The 23,346-nt window shown below is 35.1% G+C and overlaps 2 protein-coding genes across 6 annotated transcripts in view; both read left to right on the plus strand.

Annotated features, from left to right (window-relative positions):
* The window catches only part of LOC107582875 (rho GTPase-activating protein 27-like), a 23,965-nt gene extending 10,698 nt beyond the window's left edge, over positions 1-13,267 (plus strand). Inside the window, exons 3-19 of one of the 4 annotated variants that reach the window (XM_016268893.1) lie at positions 4,653-5,126; positions 5,337-5,549; positions 6,320-6,406; positions 6,512-6,622; positions 6,950-7,036; positions 7,456-7,518; positions 7,971-8,035; positions 9,666-9,753; positions 9,975-10,076; positions 10,509-10,607; positions 10,738-10,825; positions 10,917-11,039; positions 11,171-11,269; positions 11,351-11,428; positions 11,930-12,064; positions 12,767-12,872; positions 13,051-13,267. In XM_016268893.1, coding sequence (XP_016124379.1) covers positions 4,653-5,126; positions 5,337-5,549; positions 6,320-6,406; positions 6,512-6,622; positions 6,950-7,036; positions 7,456-7,518; positions 7,971-8,035; positions 9,666-9,753; positions 9,975-10,076; positions 10,509-10,607; positions 10,738-10,825; positions 10,917-11,039; positions 11,171-11,269; positions 11,351-11,428; positions 11,930-12,064; positions 12,767-12,872; positions 13,051-13,225 — 2,193 coding nt within the window. In that variant the 3' untranslated portion in view covers positions 13,226-13,267. Of the gene's footprint in view, positions 1-4,652; positions 5,127-5,336; positions 5,550-6,319; positions 6,407-6,511; positions 6,623-6,949; positions 7,037-7,455; positions 7,519-7,961; positions 8,036-9,665; positions 9,754-9,974; positions 10,077-10,508; positions 10,608-10,737; positions 10,826-10,916; positions 11,040-11,170; positions 11,270-11,350; positions 11,429-11,929; positions 12,065-12,766; positions 12,873-13,050 lie in introns of all 4 variants that reach the window. The other 3 variants (XM_016268892.1, XM_016268894.1, XM_016268896.1) reach the window with 3 other exon arrangements.
* A 2,089-nt stretch (positions 13,268-15,356) lies between these two features.
* Positions 15,357-16,499, plus strand: LOC107582950 (cytochrome c oxidase assembly factor 3 homolog, mitochondrial-like). Of its 2 annotated transcripts, none has more exons than XM_016268974.1 (2): positions 15,357-15,640; positions 16,163-16,499. In XM_016268974.1, exons 1-2 carry the CDS (start codon positions 15,466-15,468, stop codon positions 16,267-16,269), a joined length of 282 nt encoding a protein of 93 aa, XP_016124460.1. In that variant the 5' UTR covers positions 15,357-15,465; the 3' UTR covers positions 16,270-16,499. The 2 variants fall into 2 exon arrangements, 1 of the variants encoding a protein (XP_016124460.1); XR_001608994.1 differs by lacking the exon at positions 15,357-15,640 and adding an exon at positions 15,748-15,790 and having other exon boundaries at positions 16,163-16,244.
* Positions 16,500-23,346: the final 6,847 nt, after the last annotated feature.

Here is a 23,346-nt window from a genome sequence, read left to right on the forward strand (position 1 = left end):
CCCCCTCCAATTAAACATTTACAGATATAAATATAAAGTACATTTAAGCCATTAAGCCAAGGTTCATTATTGCTGTTAAATGATTGCCATGCTGTGCCAGTGTTTTTATTGTATGTTTTTATTAGACCGGATAATCAGTTATCGTTATGAGTACTAAAACTATAGGCTATACCAAAACTAAAATTTAAACCTGGAAGTATATTGATATTTAAACGCAACTTTAAGCGGTTACGCAAAAGCTGGAGAGATTGTGTATACTCCATATGGCAGACTTATTGTGCTTTACCTTTAAGATAAATCTATCATGTAATTGATTAATTTGTGTGTCAAATCATTCAAGTCTGTTTTGACCTCTTACAGTGGAGCTATTTTGAGCAGATGAGGCCACTTGCTCTCTGAACTGTGACTTATAAGCTGTGTAAATCAGGGTTTCACTGATTGATTATATTTCTTGCAGACTGTTTAATTTTTTTTAAAGCCCTTCTGATTATTTCTTTGCACAGTTTTGTGATTTTCATTTCAAATTGATAAATTCTGCCTTTTGTATATGAATATTTTGCAGTTACAACAGGAGCAAGCCAAAACCTCACAGATGTATGCAGATGTGTTTAAATTTAGCATTGTGTCCTCAAAACTTTAGATAATTTTTGACCTGCATTCAACCTTGGTAGTCACCACTGACAGTTTTAGCTGAACTAATGATTGAGTGGGGTTTATTTTTGACTAATAGTTGTATCATCTGGTTTGATATAAATTCCTTTACTTTTAATCAGACCTAAGTGAACAGCAATGAGGAAGTTACTTTGTTTTTGTTTGTGAAGTGTTCCTGGTTTCTGTTGTTTGTATTGCATTAGGAAGAAGTGTCTGTAAACTCCGTGATCAAGAATGGGGTCAAAATACACTGGAATGTCACGTCATAAGACTATTTTGAGACTAAGGCAACGTAAATGATTGACCAAACACCCCACTTAGTGGCATTGATTTTTGGCGGTTTGCTGTATGTTTACAGTATTCATGGGTTTATATGAAAAATAATTTAATTATTCATTTTGATTGTTATTTCAAAATCAAAGTGTTAGAATTTTTTTTTTCTCTAAAACATGAATGTAAACCCAACAGTAAACAATTAATAATTTGTTGGACTGTGTGTTAAGTTGAAATGAGATGGCACAAAACCCAAATGCTGGTAGAGTGTTCTGCTTTTTCGATAAAACTACATTTACATTGCTTGCAAGTCTATGGGATGTTTTGGGGCATTTTATCATTAATTGGCCAAAAGTTGTTTGCATAGAAAGGTAATAGCATGCCTCTCCTCAACAAGCCAAACTGTTCAAGATTTGAGCTAAACGACATGATGCAATTGTTTAATATCCTTAAAATATGAGCAATAATAATAATTTGTGAGTTGAGCTAAATCTCACCTGTTCTCATCGTTTTTAAACCTGCCAATTCTAATTGCAATGCTGGAAAAGAAGGTCTGATCCATTTACACAAATCTGTAAAATACAGATCAGCACAGAGGGTCACTTGAAAGTGAAATCAGGGTGAGTTTCTAAAAGAGCCTTTGAGGTTTTATTTGAATGACAAAACCCAGCTTTGGCATTTAATCTAGACTTACCGATTGATTTGGTTACACTAGAATCCTGTCTCACCCAGTTCTTCGCACATAGCTTGTTCAGCAGGAAAGAGGAAGTAAGGGGAGAGACAGTTTACGAACGCTACTTCCCTTATTGGAATGCTTGGACTTTGCATACAATAATGGTTATTACTTAAAATATGGCTTGGGTTTTTCTTCAAACTCTTGTTGTTGTCCATGTCATGAAGCCTTTTTGACAGATTGCAGGATGTTTACCGAACCAATGATTATGTTTGTTTATTTTAATTAGCATTACTCCACCTCGAGAGGAAATGATAGTTTAACACGAGTCCCTCCACCCACAGCAGTTAGTTTGTGTTCCCAGTTGAGGTTTCTGTGTTTGTATGTGCGATCATACGTGCGTGTTGGACCCTCAGGAGATCCCCTTTAGCTTTTCTGTCAAATAATCTGATGTGCCCCTCCCCTAAAGCCTAATGTTTTTTGTAAATTTCCAATTTCTGTGAATCTCTACTTACTGTATATCTGATGGTACTGTACTCTTAGCCAGAAGCTGTGTTGTAGTTCAGCAGAAAAGCGTTTCCAGATCTTCTAGTGTTTTGAAACTTTTGCTCCTCTCAGGTGGGACCATATGTGGTCAGAACATAATAGTTGAGTTTTGATACATTTTAATTTTCCCGTTTTTTTTATTTTAATTTTATTTTTTTTAAATTTGCTGACTGTTCGGATGGAAGTGAAAGAGATGATCCTTAAGGCTTGCCATACGCTGATGCCAAGGCTGCATACCTTTCTGAGGTTTTGTAAGGTAAACGGTAAACAAGGTAGCATTGTGAGACTGAGACTGAGATATGCAGGTAGGATATCGTGGACTCACTGATTCCATCAGTGCTTGTGAGACTGTTGTTTACCCAAAGATTTTCTACTCAAAGTTTGTTATTGCTAGTTAAAAGGTGACACATGGCCAAATGGTTTACCTTTGATTTGCAGTCTTGAACTGAATCCATCAATAAATTGTAATAAGTACTGGTACATTCCTGTTTATAGATCCTGTATAAGAGATTTTAGATGACATTATGGCTTACATTATTTTTTATGTTTTTATAAAAAATAATTTTAGTAGTTAATGCAAATCCATTACATGCACTGGAAAGGATTTTTGCAGATAGGTTGTTAATGTTTATTTTAATACTATGAGAATATTATGGGAAATAATGGATTATCACATTATATCTGCATTTGTCCTGTTTTTTCAAAGATGTCTACAGCTATATTTCAGCAGTTTATATTCAAGTTCAAGCAGTGACAGCTGTATCCTTCAGTGTGATGTGCTATAATAAATAAAATAAAATTTTTCTAATTCTTGTATAATTATTCAGTATGCCATTGTACAACAAAAGTCCATTTACAGCCCTTGCAATATACACATTATCATAATTTACAGAGAGAGAATGTTTTTAAACCTAAAATAAACGTGTTTTTCTGTTTGCTGCATTGTAAACACACATAGTTCATTAATTTTACATTATTTGGATGTAATTGGGTTCTTTTTTTAGCTGACACATGTGTCATTCAGATTATTGTAAATCTCCATAAGACCGTACAGTTTGGCAGTGGACCACACTCCACCCTTATGTGTGTATCAAGCTCCTCTCAAATGTACATTGTGCAGCGGAAACCTCTGCCCGTTTTTATGTTTTGATCTTGGCTTCCCTTCCCCAGAGAATGTGCTGTGCTTTGGAAAACACATTATCTGGATGCTTCCTCATTTAGGAAGAACATGATATCCAGAGAAACTTTCACTTGGACTAAACAAAAACAGGTTTTCATTAGGGTGGCCTGTTGTTGATATTTTTCAGGCATTACATTGTGGTTTCCAATGTGCTTTCACAAGTGTGCAGGTCACCGGTCTATTTTTGGCCAGCTTTTTGAGACCATGCCATGATAGTTCTAACACAAATTAAAATTATGTTTTCATTTTAATTACCTCATGATGGTTGAAACACAAATTATGCTTTTTTTAACTAGAGGAGTTAGCTAGCAGAACGTCCAGGCTGCTCTTTTTTACACAAATGGTGAGTAGATAATGGTTTTCTACATACAACTCTTGGTTTTAAATGTTTTGGGCAAACTTTCCAATTAAGTGCAGATGTCTGTTCTAGTTTATTACAATTCCATTGAAGAACTCTATAACGGTAAAAAGAGTGAAGGCCTGAAGATGAAAGCTGGCAAGATATTTGAATCCACATAAACGTTCTTGTGTCTTTCCTGAATCGAGGGAGCGGTTCAAGCAGGATTTTCTTCCCATAGCTCTTTGATTTCATCAGGTTTCTATAGACCTTTGTTCAGATGAATAATAGAAGTTCTTGCATGAGACATAGACAGATACACTCCTCACTTTGACATGATGTCATGTTAGTGCCATGCTCTGTGTGATGTGGTCTGTTCAATTGTATGTGTCCATAAAAGTTTAATATTTACTTGGTTTTCAATACTTGCATACACAACAGAATTCCAGAAGTCCAATGAAATTTAAAGGGTAATGCGTTCAGTATTTGCTGTGAAATACCAGCACATGGTTATTGTGGATCTCTGGACCTTCCAAAGTAGCATATAAATTGTCAGAAAAAAGTGCAAAAATCATACTTTTGTAGGTACAACAGCTTGTCACTGGGGCAATACCCTCAAAGGGACACCTTTGTACCATTTTCCCCCTAAAGGGTGCATATTCACACCTTAGAGTAGTAACATGAACCCTTAAGGTAGTAATAGGTATTCTTATGATACTATGAACCATTTAGGGGTAACAAAGGTACAAAGTTGTCCCTTTCAATGTACTGCCCTAGAGACAGAAAGGGCCATTTTGATGAGAATTCTTTTACATTTTTGTTGTAATTCAAATGACTTCAATAAATGTGATTATGCAAAATATCTGATAAATACTTAGTGTTTCATTTACTTTACATTATAATGTTTCGGCCAATTTTTCATCTTTAAATGAAATGTAGTTCTGTAAAAGTTGCCATCATACCCAAAATATGACCTTTCTTCTCTCCCGCAGGCAGATAATGACCCCACCACGGCAGTGTTTGCCAACGTTACTGACCTGAAGAAGACTGTTCCTCGCCCTTCAAACTCCTCTGCCTCAACTTGCTCGTCGCCCGGCATCACCCTCAGTCCTGCTCCGGACTCTGCCTCCCCGACCAACTTGGACGGATGGCAGGTCCATACTGACCACGACAGCGGTATGGAGTACTTCTACAACCCTGAAACAGGACAGAGCAGTTGGTCTGATCCCCGTAGCCCCCCAGCAGGAGCAGGTATGGAGTCTGTGACCTCCCCCATACCTGTGTCCACCCCATCCTCTGCACACTCGCTGGGCTCTGACTGGAAGCAGCTTTTGGATGAGACCACTGGGAGACATTATTATTATAATCACATTTTGAAGCAAACCGCTTGGACTGCCCCAGAGTCATCGCAACCTCCGTCCTCCACAGATAGGGCTCACAGTCATGGCAAGGAGGCAAACGAACCGGTAAGATTCTACCTGCATCTATATCTGTCTGCCTATTTATCTCTCTATCTACACTACCATTTAAAAATGTGATTAGTACGATTTTCTTTGAAAGCAATTAAATAACTTTAAAGTTCTGCAAGGATGCATTAAACTGATCAAAACTGGCAGTAAAGATTTCTGATTTCTGATTTTTTGTTTTGTTTTTTTGTTCACTCTTTGCATCCTCAGCCACCTCTTCCAGAGGAGGACTACTCAACAAATCAGCCTGAGGATTCCCATATTTCTCTTCAGCTCCCTAAGGATTTTCAGTTGCCCCAAATCAAGCGCGCTGTCATCCCTAGGGCTGCTGTGGACACGCATAAAGATGTCCCCGTGGGTTGGACTGACTCTGTAGGAGCCGATGGAAAATCTGTCTTCACAAATGAACTCACACATGAACAGGTAATGAGAGTTCATCACAACACACACACACACACACACACACACACATACACATAAGGCTGGGAGTACTAATGAATGTACTACAATGATCATACACCACATAGACTTGAAAAAAAAAACTTCAGAGAGTCTTGGTTTAGGTCCCAAAACCATGTGTTTTATTTATTCAGTGTCCAGTCTCTATAAATCGGAATCCTGAATGATCTTTTTTTTTTGTTAATTCAATACATTATTAATATATGTAAGAGCTCTTTTTCATTTCATTTATATGATTTCAGAGGGGATTTATAGCTATTGGTTTTTTGTATGTATTGGTGCCCCCTGTTGCTGTCTTTATGATACCGCAACTGTGCACATTGCAAAAAATGAGGACGTTGTAAAAATTTATCGGACCAGCTCCATACAGAATCTGCAGACATTTTCCAATTTTTCAGCACTAATTTTGATGGACAATCATTGGTTAAATGACTTGAAATGTGTTTAAAATGGAGCTGGGGTTGCTACTTACTTGCTGGTAGCTAAAAGTGAAATCAAAATAGCCAACCTATTTAATAAATAAACATGCTAGTGGCAAGGAATGTGTTGAACTTTCTGAAAGATTAGTCAGAAGTTCTGTAATTGGTCTATATCACCACACTGCATGCACTCAAATACATCATTTTATTTTAATGTCAATAATTTCATGACCAAATCTTCTTATATAAGTAGCTTAAAAAAGAAACCAATACATTTATTTCACAGTCTTACTGACTAATAATTTTGTCTCCCAATCACAGTGGATCCAGTCTAAGGATGACAAAGGGAAGATGTATTACTACTTAAAAGATGGGTCTAAATGTCAGTGGACCCTTCCAGAGGTCTGTGTATGATTTTGTTTGGACATTTTTTATATTCTTTACAAATGCATATCTTACCGTGAACTCTGTATAAACTCATAAGACCTCTACTGACTCTTTGTAAAGGCTTCAGTCCCGCCTGGTCAGCCAATCAGTGGAAATGGAGTAGACCAAGATGGTCACCCCGTTTTAAACAATTGGAGACACACCCAGTTTAACGTATCTCAGGAAGACCTGGTGAGTTTCAGGACACTCTTAACCTGGATCTTTTCACTTGTATAATTTAAGATATACACTTAGACTTTTTTCTTTATCCTGTCCTTTTTAAATCATTAACATTTATCTGACTTGTGAACCCTTATAGAGGTCAGAGACAGGTAGACATAAACCAAAAAGTTTCTTCAAATATTCAGCAAATTGTGTGAGGGGTGCCCTCAAGTCTGTTCTCTTCAGTGACAACAACAGGAAGGAAGGAAACATCTGGTGCCTGATTTGACACACCACCGCACCATTTTCCACCAGCTAATATTCATTTATTTTCTTTCTCTTCATTTCCTCCTGCAGAAATTTTCCCCCTCACACAGGCGGATCGCCTCTGACAATGCCAGTGATGCATCCAGTTCAGGGAATTCACCAGAATCACTGCATTACGTACGTAACATGACCTCTGTTATTTCCAGCCCTCAGTGGAGCTTTTAACTCATGTCATTCAGTTCACCAAAACTCATTCATGTGTAACAGTCTCATTCATATTTTATTATAATTTTGCTCTCTTTCATGTTAAGTTCCCCTAATTGAAGGCTTTTGCATGCAAGATCTAAAACGGATTATAAACTATTGTTTAAGATCATGCTAATAAAAATGTTTTTAAAAAGATGTTTTTATGTCCCAAGTAAATGACTTTCTGCCACTATCAGATTTTTATAATGTGCTGATTTAGTTATCAGTGTTTTTTATCTAAAAATAAACTAGTTGTTTATCAAACAATATGCAACATAATGTGATTTGCTCTACAAAAAATGAAAAGAAGTCTAAGATTTAGTGAGAAAGATTTTGTTCCCTTTCTCAAGGATAAAAAGTTAAGACGGCGGAGGAACCTGTCCAGTCACAGCACAGATTCACATTCTCATCATGTGCGTCCTGAGCTTGTTTATTGGGCCTGTTAAGTTGTCTGTATTGGGGTCCAAAACTAACATGTCATGCATTAGATGAAAACTAACATCACTGCTTGTTGTCCAATGGCTGGAAAATAGATTTGCTTCATTTTAAAATGTTTGTCTTTCATCAGTAGCTGTAGATAGTGTTGTTTTGTGGCATGCTGTTCCGTCGTTGTTCATTTAACATGTTACCAACAGACCTGCACTAACACTTTTTTTAAACACTTTTTATTATGACTCTTTTTTTTTAGTTTTGTTGCACTCACATCTCGCAAAAATGTTCTTATTTGCTTGTCATTATGAAATGGGCAAATGGTATATTTTTAACATTCACAAAGAGCTTTTTGTTTGTCCTTGGTTTGATGTGTTTTTTTATTTATAAATCTGATCCCTCTAACAAACAACCCCTTGTCTTTTGCGTTCATCAGTCATCACTGGAGAAGGCTGGGATTCTCAACAAGACCAAAGTGGCTGAGAATGGAAAAAGGCTGAGGTGGGGCCTTAAATTAATCAACGTTTATCTGCGGTTAAACAGTACAGTCATACTTCAAGTATTGATAGAAAAAAAGCATGCAAATTAGTCATCTGTGTAGTTTTTACCACAGGGATTCCCAAACTTTCTTGTTAACCAAACCCATTAAAACTAATATGTTTTATTTATATAGCGCCTTTCAAATACCCAAGGATGCTTTACATAAGGTAAATAACAGATAGTATGCAACATATGAACAGCCAACCAGCAGACAGAGGTGAAATAAAATGCAATATACAAGATAAGTTACAAAACAAGCATAGAACAGAAAATTAAGCAGGAAATCAATTAAGAAACATTGAAATTAAGTGAGTTTTGAGAGTAGTTTTAAAAGTCTGGAGTGAAGAGATATCTCAAAGTACGGGCAGGGACATATGGGAGAATTAATTCAGAAAGGTAAGAAGGTGCTAAACCATAACTGGCATTGAAAACGAAAACAAGATTCTTAAACTGAATACAATAGGTGACAGGGAGCAATTGTAATTACTGTAAAACCGGAGTGATGTGGGCAGATTTTTTGGTAAATGTAAGAACACGAGCAGCTGAATTTTGGATTTGCTGTAAGCGATTAAGGACTTTGTTGGGTAGGCCATAAAACAAGGAGTTACAATCATCAAGACGCGACATAATAAACGCATGAACAACAGTTTAAGCATCTTTGAACTTTAAAGATGGTCGTAGGTGGACAATATTACGAAGATGAAAAAAATTATACTGATATGGGATTCAAAACGTAGACTAGAATCAAACATTATACCAAGATTGTGTATAGTGGAAGAGGGATGGACTATAACTCCGCCAATGTTAATGGAGTTGTCAGGTTGGGAGGAGACAAGGGATTTAGGGCCAACTAACAGAAATTCAGTTATTTTCCGGATTTAACTAAGAAATGTTGGGCCATCCATACTTTGAGATCATGTAAGCAAGATGTAAAAGAAGAAGGGGAAAAACAGAATTGGGCTGTACGGTAAAATAGATTTGCGTATCATTGGCGTAACTGTGGAAATTTAAACCATGGTGCCAGATGACCTGACCCAGAGGAAGCATGTAGATTAAGAATAGAACTGAACCAAGGACAGATCCTTGAGGCCCTCCACGAGAAAAAGTGACAGAATGAGATTTGGATTTAGCAATGCTAATGAACTGTTGCCTGTCTGAGAGATATGAACCTAGCCACTGTAAGACAGTGTCAGTAAACTAAAACATTGACTTGAAGTACCCCCTGAGATTTTAAGTAAATATATTAATAATTTGATAACATTCGCAGGTTCTTGGACATGCAGGAAAACAAATAAAATATAAAAATGTTAATTTAATTTCATGACATTTCTTTTTTTCTGTTTGTTTTTATTTTACTTTTCCATTTTTATGACTTGAATAATTATTAACTTTTCAATTAACTCACAACTGCAGTTACCCTGTAAACCCTGGTCTGGGAAACGTGCACTTCTAGCTAATACGAGTTTATATATAGATTCCCTTTTATACTGTATATTGCTCAGGTGCTGAGAATAGAGTAAGATTAGACAGAAATGGATCTTTATAATGTTTTAACGTGTCTCTGCTCTGAAATCACTGCTGCTGTTTGCAGGAAGAACTGGACACAGTCATGGACTGTTCTCCATGATGGCATACTCACTTTCCACAAAGACCCTAAATTTACACCCGCAGGGATGTCTGTAAGTTTACTTAATGTTTTCTTAGTAATTTGGGATGCACAATAGATCAGTAACATATCAGTTATTGTCCGTTATTAGACATTTTTAAATGTATCATATTAGTCAGTAATTGGATATATTACATGGATCTAGAGAAATCACATACAGTAGCACCTGTCGATTAAGTCTACTAAAGAGAACAACTTTAAAATAAACTGACTGCCATTGGTTGACTCCTGCAGACCAAGACCAATCAGATCGTCCCAGAGTACACAGTGGAACTGAAAGGAGCAACTTTATCATGGGCTTCAAAAGAAAAGTCAAGCAAGAAGAATGTTCTAGAGGTGAGCACTGTGACTCAGTACAGTCTTTCCTGTTCATAGCTTGTGCAAAATAAATAAACAAAGGACTGCATCCTGTGAAATTTATTACATTGCTCTTCTAAGAATTAAGACTGAATTTGTTTCTCTAAATTCAAATATGTTCCATTTTGATCAGTTTAGTCATTGGCAAGTATGACTGGTGACCTTTGTTTTGGCACTAAAACACAAACGCTGCCAGATCTCTTGCACTATTAGCAACATGTGTTGTAGTTTTAAGAGTGGTGAAGCTGAGAAGTATGTTATCTTATCTACAAATATTTTCATATTTATTGCTTTGATATGGATTGCTACCAACCACTGTTGACGTTTGCCCTCAGAGATTTTCTTGTCAGCATATATCAGCCCATATTTTTTAATAATAAAGCTTAAAATATGGTCCATGTCACTGAGCAGCTCAAGACACGTCACGGCTCTGAGTATTTGATACAGTATGACACAGACAGCATCATACACCACTGGCACAAGATCATTCTGGACACCATCAGAATGCTGGTGAGTGGCACTCCTGCTGGCAACATACAGTATAAAAAAATAAATAAATAAAAAACACACGTTGCCAAGATTTTTCTATCTTGTCACATTTACTCTTAAAATGATGAAAATATGTTGTGATCTTTTACAGCAGGACCATAATCATTACTCAGAGGATGAAGTGGAAGATATCCCAGAAAAACCTCCATTACCTGCAGATAAAGAGAGGAAGAGTGAATGTCAGTAACTGAATCAGATGCACATCAAGCAAATCACTGTTATTAATGACTTAATTCAGTTTCTTTGTATTTATAAATCATTTTCTTATAGCAACAAGACTGAGTTCTTCAAGTAGCATAGACTTAGAACAGGGCCGTGTTCGCACCAAGCTGCGCAAGTTCCTCCAGCGGCGGCCCACTCTGCAGTCAGTCAAAGAGAAGGGCTACATCAAAGGTTAGGATCAACTGAAGACTCGCTTTCAAAGAATTCAAGCACATATCAATGAGAATTTGAGTCTAGTGGACTTGTCCTTGTCCTATATTCACAGTAAATCATTTTGACTTTTAGTTTCTCTTTGTTTACAGAGAATGTGTTTGGCTGCCACCTAGACACCCTCTATCATCGAGAAAACACAACCGTGCCCAAGTTTATGGAAAAATGCATAAGATCTGTTGAGAAAAGGGGTAAGCGTTCATTTTGGTGTTTGTTTAGTTCAGAAGTAAGAAAAGTTATCTAAAGTGTCAGTGTCTGTTTGCGTGGTTCAGGTCTGAAAATAGATGGAATCTACAGAGTGAATGGGAACCTGGCTGTCATCCAGAAGCTGCGATATAAAGCGGATCATGGTAAACAAGAGCATCATCACAATTACTTTAACTGTGTTTTCAACCCTTGAGAACTGTATACATCCACCATTTAGGATTGAGTTCACTATCACAATGAATTTACAGACTGCTGGAAACAAACACATTTACCATGGTAACAATCTGCCAAAACACCTTAATTCCTACAGTTATAGTTAAAGATTTCATTCAGAATTTGAACAAATGTTTTTAAAACATTCTCACCAGGAGGAATTTTTCGAACTTTAGAAAATTATCAGATGTCAAATCGAAAGAGCTTAGATAGTTGTCGTAAAAGTATATTTTTGATTATTTTTAATGTAAGTAGATATAAACATAATATAAATAATGGTAATATAAATGGTTACTGCTGTAAAATCACAAATTCATGTGGGATCTCCTTCAAACAATGACGTTTTCAGAATTTATTTATTATAGCAGTGGGGGATTAACAATACTGTTTTTATTGACTTTATAAAACTGTATATTCCTTTCTTTCTGTAGAAGAGGATCTGGATCTGGAGGACGGGCAGTGGGAAGAGATCCATGTGATTACAGGAGCTTTGAAGCTTTTCCTTCGTGAACTTCCTGAGCCTCTTTTCCCTTTCAGCTTTTTTGATAGGTTCATCGCTGCCATTCGTGAGTGTTACTGTCCTGTTTAGAGAACAAAATCAATGTTTTTTTAATTCATTGCTTTTTTGGCTTAAAGGGATAGTTCACCCAAAAATGAAAAATTCTTTCATCATTTACTCACCATCATGTTGTTCCAAACCTGTATGAGTGTCTTTCTTCTGTTGAACACAAAAGAAAATATTTTGAAGAACGTTGTAACCAAACAGTTGCTGGTAACCATTGACTTCCATAGTATTTTTTCCCATACTATGAAAGTCAATGGCTACCAGCAACTTTGTTTTCCAACATAATACAAAATATCTTCTTTCATGTTTAACAGAAGAAAGAAACTCATACAGGTTTGGAACAACATGAAGACACATTTTTTGTTTTTGGGTGGACTATCCCTTTATGTTTTGACACATGATATATACCTAATAAAGCTTTTATTTTATAAGAGTTAGATATTAAAAGTAATATATTTTTGACTTGAAAACAAGTCATGAATATTTGCTTTGAACCCCAATTTTATTTGGTTATGATTCTTTTCTAAATGATGCAATGCATCATGGATTGCGAAATGAATGATTTATCATTCCACTTGACTCTGATTGATTATTATTGGAAACTGTAGGGAGTTTCTACTCAACAATACACTAAGTTTAATTCCCAAGACCAAAACCTCATTCATGCATGTTTAAGGGCTCAGTGATTGTATTTGTTTTCTAGAAATGAGTGACTACAGCCAGAAAGTGTCATATATTCGAGATCTGGTGAGAAACCTGCCTTTGCCCAACCATGACACCATGGAGGTTCTCTTCAGACATCTTCGAAAGTATGGACCTATTTTTCACTCTGTAGTATGATGACCATCTTTGTCACATATGTTTTTGTTACTTCCTTTTGTCTTGGGTATTATCAGTGATCAGGTCATTCAAGAAAATCTGTACTAAATGCATCCTCGCCCTATTTACTGAAAAGCAGTTCTGACCATATACCCATCTGTCCTACAGGGTGATTGAACATGGTGAGCTGAACCGCATGTCTGTCCAAAGTATGGCCATCGTGTTTGGCCCGACGTTGCTGAGACCACAGGAGGAGTCCAACATCACCATGCACATGGTCTTCCAGAACCAGATTGTGGAGCTCATTCTCAACGAGTTCAATGAGCTCTTCCAAACCAAATGAAATCACCTGATGGAAGGGAAGAGAATACAACCATTAGCACCATCTTCTTCTTCAGACATCTTCGAAAGTATGGACCTATTTTTCACTCAGTTTTGATGTAGTATGATGACCATCTTTGTCACATATGGTTTTGTTACTTCCTTTTGTCTTGGGTATTATCAGTGATCAGGTCATTCAAGAAAATCTGTACTAAATGCATCCTCGCCCTATTTACTGAAAAGCAGTTCTGACCATATACCCATCTGTCCTACAGGGTGATTGAACATGGTGAGCTGAACCGCATGTCTGTCCAAAGTATGGCCATCGTGTTTGGCCCGACGTTGCTGAGACCACAGGAGGAGTCCAACATCACCATGCACATGGTCTTCCAGAACCAGATTGTGGAGCTCATTCTCAACGAGTTCAATGAGCTCTTCCAAACCAAATGAAATCACCTGATGGAAGGGAAGAGAATACAACCATTAGCACCATCTTCTCATATTCCCAAATGAACAAGGTTACTGACTGTTTTCCGTCTACTGATTGGATATTGACTCTCCCAATCAGTCAAAACCAAAATGACACAACAAATAAGTGCATTGTGAAACATCAAGAGGATCTGCACCTTGAAACGGTCTTGTTCTTAAATGTAATATGTGTTTTTGGTACTGGCGAAATCAAGAGAACAAAAAGCCGAAGGGATCATCTGCCAATATGATCAAATGGATCTAAATGAATATAAAGTAAGAAAAAATGTCTAATTTGTCAAAATGGCATGTTTGAGATTAGACAGTTGTGGAGTCTTCAATAAGAAAAAACTTACTTGGATTGCTTTAAAGGTATTAAACAGAGCACATACACGTACATGTTACTGAATAATATGCTGTATATTATTGCTACTCACCAAAAACTGTTCCTGTGGAACAACACATTTTTTTCAGTTAGCCAAACAGACAAGGTTTTTCCTTTGAGATTTCAGTGCTCCTCCACAAAGGTGTGGACATTTGGTTGATGTAATTTTTCTCTGAACTAAGATCTTGACGATGAAAGCTGGAATTAATGTGTGCTTAATCCCCAATAGCACTACTGTCTGAACCTCAGTGTTGAGGAGACTGAGAAAAGAAAGTGTTTATTAATCAACTGTATGACTAACATTTTTCCACCATCTTTATTGTTATAAAATGCTGACAGTACAATGTACAGAAGTATGAAAATGAACAATGGAACATTTTGCAGTAAAGTAAAATATGGCTGTGCATTGCATGTTAAAAACAAACTTTGTGGATGTAGACTAAAGCTGTACGTATTTTAAATATTTAGTTTTTATATAAAAAATATGGTTAATAAATAATTGGCAATTTCCTTTTATTATAGAGATAAATATTCTGTAAATAAAACAGATACACCACATTTAATGTTATGCAATTATGTGCATAGTTATTACACCGGTAATTACTGAAATCTGGATATTGTAATTAAAAAAAATGTTTTTAGTATTATACGTGCTTATATACAATCATTAAGTCAGTGTGTAGAACAATTTAAAATAGAGAACAGATATTATAACTGGACTATAGATCAATGCAATGTGAGAAATTATAGGCTAAATAAATATGGTGCCTTCATTTTAACTCTTCGGTTCTTGTTTTTGTTTACTGTTCCCTGTAGTACTTTCCAGCTTTCAATCACCAGTTCGTCGGATTGTCTAGCTTTCAAAAATATGTGATAAAGTTATTATTATTTTTTTACATATTAGGCTACATTACATTATACTATGCTATATATAGTATGCTGGCCAAGGTGTCTTTATTTGTACCCAACTGTAAATGTGTTTTGCAGACAGGAGATCCGTGATTAAAGACAAATTCATAAAACATAAAAACATGCATTAAAACGGTCTACGATTATGTTTAGAACTATGTCTTTCTATGGACTAAAATGTGAGTCTTATAGTAAATTTAAGTAAGAAGGCTTATATTTTACAGGATGTAACTGTTGCACATGAGAAATGAGAAAACTAAAATGAGAAGTATAAGTTCAGAACTAAATTTTGTTAGATATTTTCCCTTGGGGGAATAAATTGTGAATTTCAATTTAATTTAATATCTGTCATGTAAACAGAATGAAAAGTCCCAGAAAAACAGCCCATTCCTCGGAGTTAGAGCGACACCTCCTGCTTGTTCGCATCGAGGCATCTGACGCATCCTCGTGTGGATGAATCGATTGGTGCAGCGAATAACGTCACAGAACACGAGACAAACATGGAGAGAAAGACTCCGGACGCGTCCTCACCTGCGCCGAAACTTCGTACACCTGCTCAGAAACAGCTCCTTAAAAGACAGCAGGAACTGGAATACTGGAAGAGGCACTCAAAACAACTGCGGAGCCGTAATTTGATCACGGGCCTGACCATCGGAGCCTTTGTGGTGGGCCTATGTATCCTTCATAGTTTCATGACATGACTGGTCAACTGGTTTATTTAGATATGTGATAAACATCATTATATATATGTGTGTGTGTGTGTGTGTGTGTGTGTGTGTGTGTTGATCACGGGCCTGACCATCGGAGCCTTTGTGGTGGGCCTATGTATCCTTCATAGCTTCATGACATGACTGGTCAGCCTCAAGTGGTTTATTTAGATATGTGATAAACATCATTATATATATATATATGTGTGTGTGTGTGTGTGTGTGTGTGTGATATGGCTATACATAGATAGATGTTTATGTATGGTATGGTAAAAATGTGTGTTTCTGTAAAATGTTATTAGCACATTTTCAGGTGAATAGGGATATATGTTTGTTCAGCCTTTACCAAAATGGTATAATTCTAATTTGATAAAAGAATGCCTACCCACCCACTATTAATAATTACAACTCAATCAAGCCAATTAATAATAAGTCATTATATCTCTAATTGTGTGATGTAATGGCCTTAACCCCTGTATCACTCCATCAGTCAGCTACACCATTCTCTCAGTCAGGCAGGAGAAAATCATGGAAGAGATTGATGATGAGGCAAAGATCTTCGTCATGAAAGGGCCTCGGACAGGGGCCAACTCTTAGATGCTCCTCTGTCTCAGTGGTGCCAACTTTGCCATGTTGGCAGGACAGTTAACATTTGTCTTGATGTGTGAGACTGTGGATCGCTTGCATTCAGTGTCAAAAAACATATTTTCCTGTGGCCACATGATATGGTACAAAGCAAAATGCCCTAATGAACTTGTTAACTGTTGGGGGGGGGTTTGATTTTTTTTTTTTACTAAGGAATTATTTCATTATATATTTATTTATTTTGTTCTGGCTGTGACTTAAAAAATAAAAATGTATATTGAATTTGATCGGTTTTGTGTGTGTGTGTGTGTGTAATAAATGTTTGCTGTGATGCCTGAAGTCAAACAGTCTTACGAAACTAGACCTTTTTAAAGTTTAGCTGCTTACAGTAATTATTATAATTGCACTGAGATATAGTGATATTGTAGTCAACGCGAAATATAAATTAACTGATTTTTTGATACATATATATATCTATAAACACATTTATGTATGTGTGTGTATATATATATATATATTACACACACACACATATAATTACTATGTTAATATGGAATATATAATGTGTGTGTGTGTGTATATAGGCTATATATATATATATATATATATATATATATATATATATATATATATATAGGCTATTGTTTCCAACTGACTCATCTATTTATATTACAGAACTGTCCATTTTATAGTATTCTATTGTATTCCACTAGATGGCAGTATGTCAAGTCACATTAGTAGGAGGCGATAGGAGGTAGTTTGTTTATACAGTATACAGAGATAGCTTGATAAGCTTACAGGACACACTGTACCTTTCCAGTCACTCAAGAATAAATTGACTAGCGATATAGAAGGCTGGATTTTCAGAGAATATCATAACGAATGTCATACATTGATCATGTCATAATGAAAATTGCACATACTGTTTTTAACAATCTTAAGGTCTGCAAAACCTTATCCCATAAAGCTATGTTAAATATAACTTTCTCCACTCTGAAAATATTTTTACTGGGGATGTTAAAGGAATATTCCCGGGCTGCACACATTTAAGATTAATTGTGGTGTAATTTTGATTAAATTCATTTTGTATTTTTCCTCCTTTTCTTTAAAGAAAATCAAAAATCTGGGATACAGTGAGGCACTTAGAATGGAAGTGAATGGGGGCCAATCTAGAAGCGTGGTATATATATATATATATATATATATATATATAGGCTATTGTTTCCAACTGACTCATCTAGTTATATTACAGAACTGTCCATTTTATAGTATTCTATTGTATTCCACTAGATGGCAGTATGTCAAGTCACATTAGTAGGAGGCGATAGGAGGTAGTTTGTTTATACAGTATACAGAGATAGCTTGATAAGCTTACAGGACACACTGTACCTTTCCAGTCACTCAAGAATAAATTGACTAGCGATATAGAAGGCTAGATTTTCAGAGAATATCATAACGAATGTCATACATTGATCATGTCATAATGAAAATTGTACATACTGTTTTTAACAATCTTAAGGTCTGCAAAACCTTATCCCATAAAGCTATGTTAAATATAACTTTCTCCACTCTGAAAATATTTTTACTGGGGATGTTAAAGGAATATTCCCGGGCTGCACACATTTAAGATTAATTGTGGTGTAATTTTGATTAAATTCATTTTGTATTTTTCCTCCTTTTCTTTAAAGAAAATCAAAAATCTGGGATACAGTGAGGCACTTAGAATGGAAGTGAATGGGGGCCAATCTAGAAGCGTGGTTTTACTATTAAAACAGTATTTTAACAAGACCTAAACAATATGAATCATGTACGTAACGATTTTATTTTGAAGAAAAAAGATGCTTATTAACTTTGTGCAAAGTTACAATTTTGCTGTCATGATGATGCAATCATGCAAACCCTGTAATGACACAAAACAACCATTTAAACAAATGTATAGCTCATTTGTTACATGAATATTAAACAAGAATCAACAAAGATACATATATACACACACACACACACACACACATATATATATATACATATATATACACACACACGCACATGTATATATATATATATATATACTGTATATATATGTGTATACGAGAAACAAGAATTTATATAAATGTATATGTATATTTCTCCATTGTAAGTGCTTCAATGTTTATAGATTCACTTTTTTTAACAAAACGAGGAGTAGGCAACAGTTGTATTCAGAAATTTCATTCAGAAAAGTTTAGAATTTATCAAATATTACACTGAAAGATTTTATCTAGTTATTTAAATTTTTAAGACGTTTAATTGTATATTGTATTATTTTATTTATATTTTGAGTATAATTATCGATGCTAGCATGGCAATAAATAATAATAATAACAACAATAATAATATTATTATTAATATAATTATTAGAAATAAAAGAAGGGGCAACTGGATTTTTATTTGAGGTAATGCTTGATGTTAACTTGTATTGAACCAAGAATATTCCTTTAAATGCAGAGTTAGTTTTAGAGTGCGCTGCATACATAGGATGACTCCTCTATGGAGCTAAACTACCCCCAGTGTTTATTCGTTTGCTGGAAGCTTGTTACTCTTTTCAAGAATCTACCTGGTTCTGAACATATGCCCTTCACACAGACCGAGTACAGAGATAAATAGGGAGGGCAGAAAGCTGATGGGGCCCATTACTATTTCATGAGAATAACATCATCAACTCTCTCACATAACCCGCTTCTGTTGCATGATTATATATCTTGTTTCTCAATCCAGTAAGCTGTTCGTAATATGAAATATAATTCGGCAAAAGTTTTACAGGGGGAGGGGGTGATTAGTACGGAGTGGAGGCTGAGAGGCCCAGCTGCTCACGGAGCAGCAATATGTTCATACTGATAAGTGTACACACACACACACACACACACACAAGTCCTTCTTTTGAGTTTGTGTCACGTGGAGCTGTTGAGAGCCTCAGGCACTAGCCATACTATATCACGCTCAAGGGGTCTGAGATATCTGCTCCATACAAGCTCATCTGTATTTCCACTCTGGTCCACATTCAAATCTTCTTTATTGTTTTTAGAGACATTATTTTTTTTAGAAAGTTTCCAGCAAAGCCGTGTTGTTTTAATATCAATGATATAGCATAAGTTTTGTTCATTTTTTGAATTACATTTTATTTTTATGCTTTCCATTTTCATCTTAAATGTAGCTATAGTAGTTTTATTGTTGTTTCTATTGTTATTTTTGTTCAAATTTAATTTGTTTCGTCAGAATGAGAGTCCAAACAGCTGATGAAAACATCACAATAATCCACACAACTCCAGTCCATCAATTAACATCTTGTGATGGAAAAAGCTGCATGTTTGTAATAAATCTATCATTAAGACTACACTGTAAAATAAAATCTGTGACATTTACGGTGAAGTTCTGGCAACTGTACTTCACCGTTAAAAATATGGTAGAAACATTTTAGGTTTTACAGACTTATCTTAAATTCACAATAAAAAAACATATTTCATTAACTGATGTAATGTTAATAAACCAGCATATTGAAGTACTAATATCAGTTTTAAACCATTAAAATGCTGATAACCACCAAAAACAGGTGGTGATGAGAAAGTCACATGATGAATCAAAGCTCATCACAATCAGCTCTTCCAAAAACTGAGAAGGAAAATATTAATCTATATACATAAAAGGTGCACAGTGTCATTCACACAAACACTAAACACCATCATGGTAACGCACATGATACTGAAATAATGCAATAAACATTAATTTAACAACATTAGATGTAAGATAAAACACTAATGTACACAACTGATAAGAAAAATCATAAAATATGAAGTGTCATGCAGGGAATTCTGGGAGTGTCAATTTACATGTAAATTATACAATGACTTTTTCTTTTTCACCTTCAAAAATCGTAATTTGAACAGTATTTTACTGTAAAATGACATTAAATGTAATTACAGTTATTCACCGTATATAGTATGGAAATTTACTGATAACCAATTAACAGGTTTTTATTGTAGCCTTTTTACAGTCTTTTACTGTTAAAATCACAATCATTTTTTACAGTGTATCTATAGACTACCTATCATTTTAACTTATGGCTAAAATACGAGCCCTCTATTCTAGTGAGTCTAGATTTACATCTGAATCGTGAAAGAAATATGCACAGATCAAGTACTGTTTACAAGTGTGAATAGTCCAAAACAGTTTTAAACAAATATATCTATGGACAAGAGTGGATGGACTTTTTTACTGGAGGAATCGTTATTATGGATTATGTACTAGTATTTTGGCCAGAAGTGATGGTTTAAAGTTAAAATGCCTTAATGATGAGTTTGTTTCATACAAACACAGCTTTTCACTTCACAAGATGTTAATTGATGGACTGGAGTCGTGTGGATTACTTGTGGAATATTGTGATGTTTTCATCAGCTGTTTGGACACTTATTCTGACGGCACCCATTCACTACAAAGGATCCATTGGTGAGCAAGTGATGTGGTGCTAAATTTCTCCAAATCTGTTCCGATGAACAAACAAACTCATCTACATCTTGGATGGCCTGAAAGTGAGTGCATTGTCTGAAAATGTACATTTTTGGGTGAAATATTCCTTCAATGAAAATAACTGGTTGTCAGGAAACGGTACACAAACCGCCTTCAGATCACATTTTAAGTGCATCGTTCAGTTTGCAGACTAGCCTGATAACTGCTGTAAAGGGGTAATTCACCCAAAAGGAAAAAAAAAATCTATCATCATTTATTCACCCTCATGTTGTTCACCTCATTTTCAAACCTGATGATTTTGTTTTCTTCCCTGTGGAATGCAAAATTACATATTTTAAAAAGTGTTTAAAAAAACATTTTTTTCATACTGTCAAAGTCTATGGGGTCCAGTGTTTGAATACAGGTTGAGAGTGTTCAGCGCTCCTGTTATCACTGTTGTCTAAAATACACACGTAAACACTGTTGTCAAGTCACCTGCCGCTATGGATAAAGCCTCTTCGGCCCACTGATAGAACATGGCAATTTAAAGTTCATCCTTAGAGTATTTAAGCCAATAGAAACACTATTTTAAACACACGCGGTTGAAAACAAATGGCCTTGAGCGGCTAGACCCTCACGTTTGTCTGCGATTACAATCAGTCCATGTCCTTTAATTGGGCATCAGCTCATTGCTAGGAAACAAAGCCATAATAAAGACACTGACAGTGAGAGAGATGGAAGCTGCTCCAAACAGTCACCGTTTGTGAACCTATAGAGATAAATGACTTGGTGCAGAAAAGTTTCAGTGATTGTCAGCAGTCGAAGTAAAGAGTAAACCAAGCAGTTTACCTGCATTGCTATGTGATGCACGCATGCTGTAAGTGAACAGGATAATATTAATAGTCACGTCACATAAACCTATTATAAACATTTGTCATGTACTATGTTGTATTCTTAGAAAGTCATGTTTATGTCTACGCTAGAGTGATACTGATGTGTGGCACAAGTCTGAGCTTATATCAACATGCTGTGAAGAGGATTTAATTATGCCTGATATCTATGTTTATGCAACTGATACTGCTCATCAGCTCATCTGTTATTATGTATTAGTGGATGACTGATAGGTTCGTATACTGTATACTGATTCTTTAATTATTTTAGTCTCCTCCATCCTAAATATGTAGTTATATTCTTGCATGTGCTTCAGGCTAATGGAATACAGCAGGATTGAATCATTCTCAGTGCAGAATGACAGTTTTAAGCTTGACTAATAACATGAACTAATCTGACTAATCAATCTCATGGGAACCGCAGAGAAATAATTCCATCTGTTCAGTTTATTCACTTTTAAATGGAGAGGTTTTGATACTTGCCTTTTTGACTTGCATTAAGCAGCTGTTTCTTAACTTCACTACTTCATGATTTCAAAGATCTGGGGTTCCCTGTATTGAGTTTAACTTATTGACTCTAATGATCTTGCAACAGACAAACCCAACGTAACTTATGCAATAGGATGTGGCAAGCAGCTTCAACATCCTTAAAACTAAAATCTTTGATAGAATTTTTTATTTCTGCTTTTATTTTAGATTAGCTACTAGTAATTATGATATTTTGAGCTCACTAGAAATTAATTATTATTATTAATGATAATAAATTATATATATATATATATATATATATACACTACCGCTAAAAAGTTTGGGATCAGTAAGTAACTGTAATGTTTTTTAAAGAAGTCTCTTATGCTCATCAAGGCTGCATTTATTTGATCAAAAATACAGAAAAAAACAGTAATCTTGCAAAATGTTATTGCAATATAAAATAATGGTTTCTATTTTTATGTCCTTTAAAATATAATTTATTTCTGTGATGCAAAGCTGAATTTCCCTTAGTCATTACTCCAGTATAAAGTGTCACATGATCCTTCAGAAATCATTCTAATATGCTGATTTATTATTAGAATTATCAATGTTGGCAACAGTTGTGCTTCCAAATATTTTTTTGGAAACTGCATACTTTTTCAGGATTCTTTGATGAATAAAAAGTTAAAAAGAACAGCATTCAAAATATAAATATTTTCTAACAATATAAATCTTTGCTATCACTTCTTATCAATTTAACACATCCTTGCCGAATAAAAGTCTTAAAAGTTTAAAAAAGAAGAAAGAATAAAAATGTACTGACCCCAAACTTTTGAACTGTAGTGTATATTGTTAGAAAATATTTCTCTTTTTTTAATAAATGCTCTTCTTTTTAACTTTTTATTCATCAAACAATCCTGAAAAAAGTATCACAGTTTCCAAAAAAATATTAAGCAGCACAACAGTTTCCAGCACTGATAATAAATCAGCATATTAGAATGATTTCTGAAAGATCATGTGACACTGAAGACTGGAGTAATGGCTGACGGAAATTCAGCTTTGCATCACAGAAATAAATTATATTTTAAAGTATATTAAAATATTAAAATAGATTTTATATCGTAATAACATTTTGCATATATATACTGTAATATATCTGTAGATCTGTAATATATATATATATATATATATATATATATATATATATATATATATATATATATATATTACAGATACTCATAAAATATAA

Source organism: Sinocyclocheilus grahami, unplaced genomic scaffold (assembly GCF_001515645.1).
Source record: "Sinocyclocheilus grahami isolate Dianchi unplaced genomic scaffold, SAMN03320097.WGS_v1.1 scaffold48.1, whole genome shotgun sequence".
NCBI classification, from domain to species: domain Eukaryota; kingdom Metazoa; phylum Chordata; class Actinopteri; order Cypriniformes; family Cyprinidae; genus Sinocyclocheilus; species Sinocyclocheilus grahami.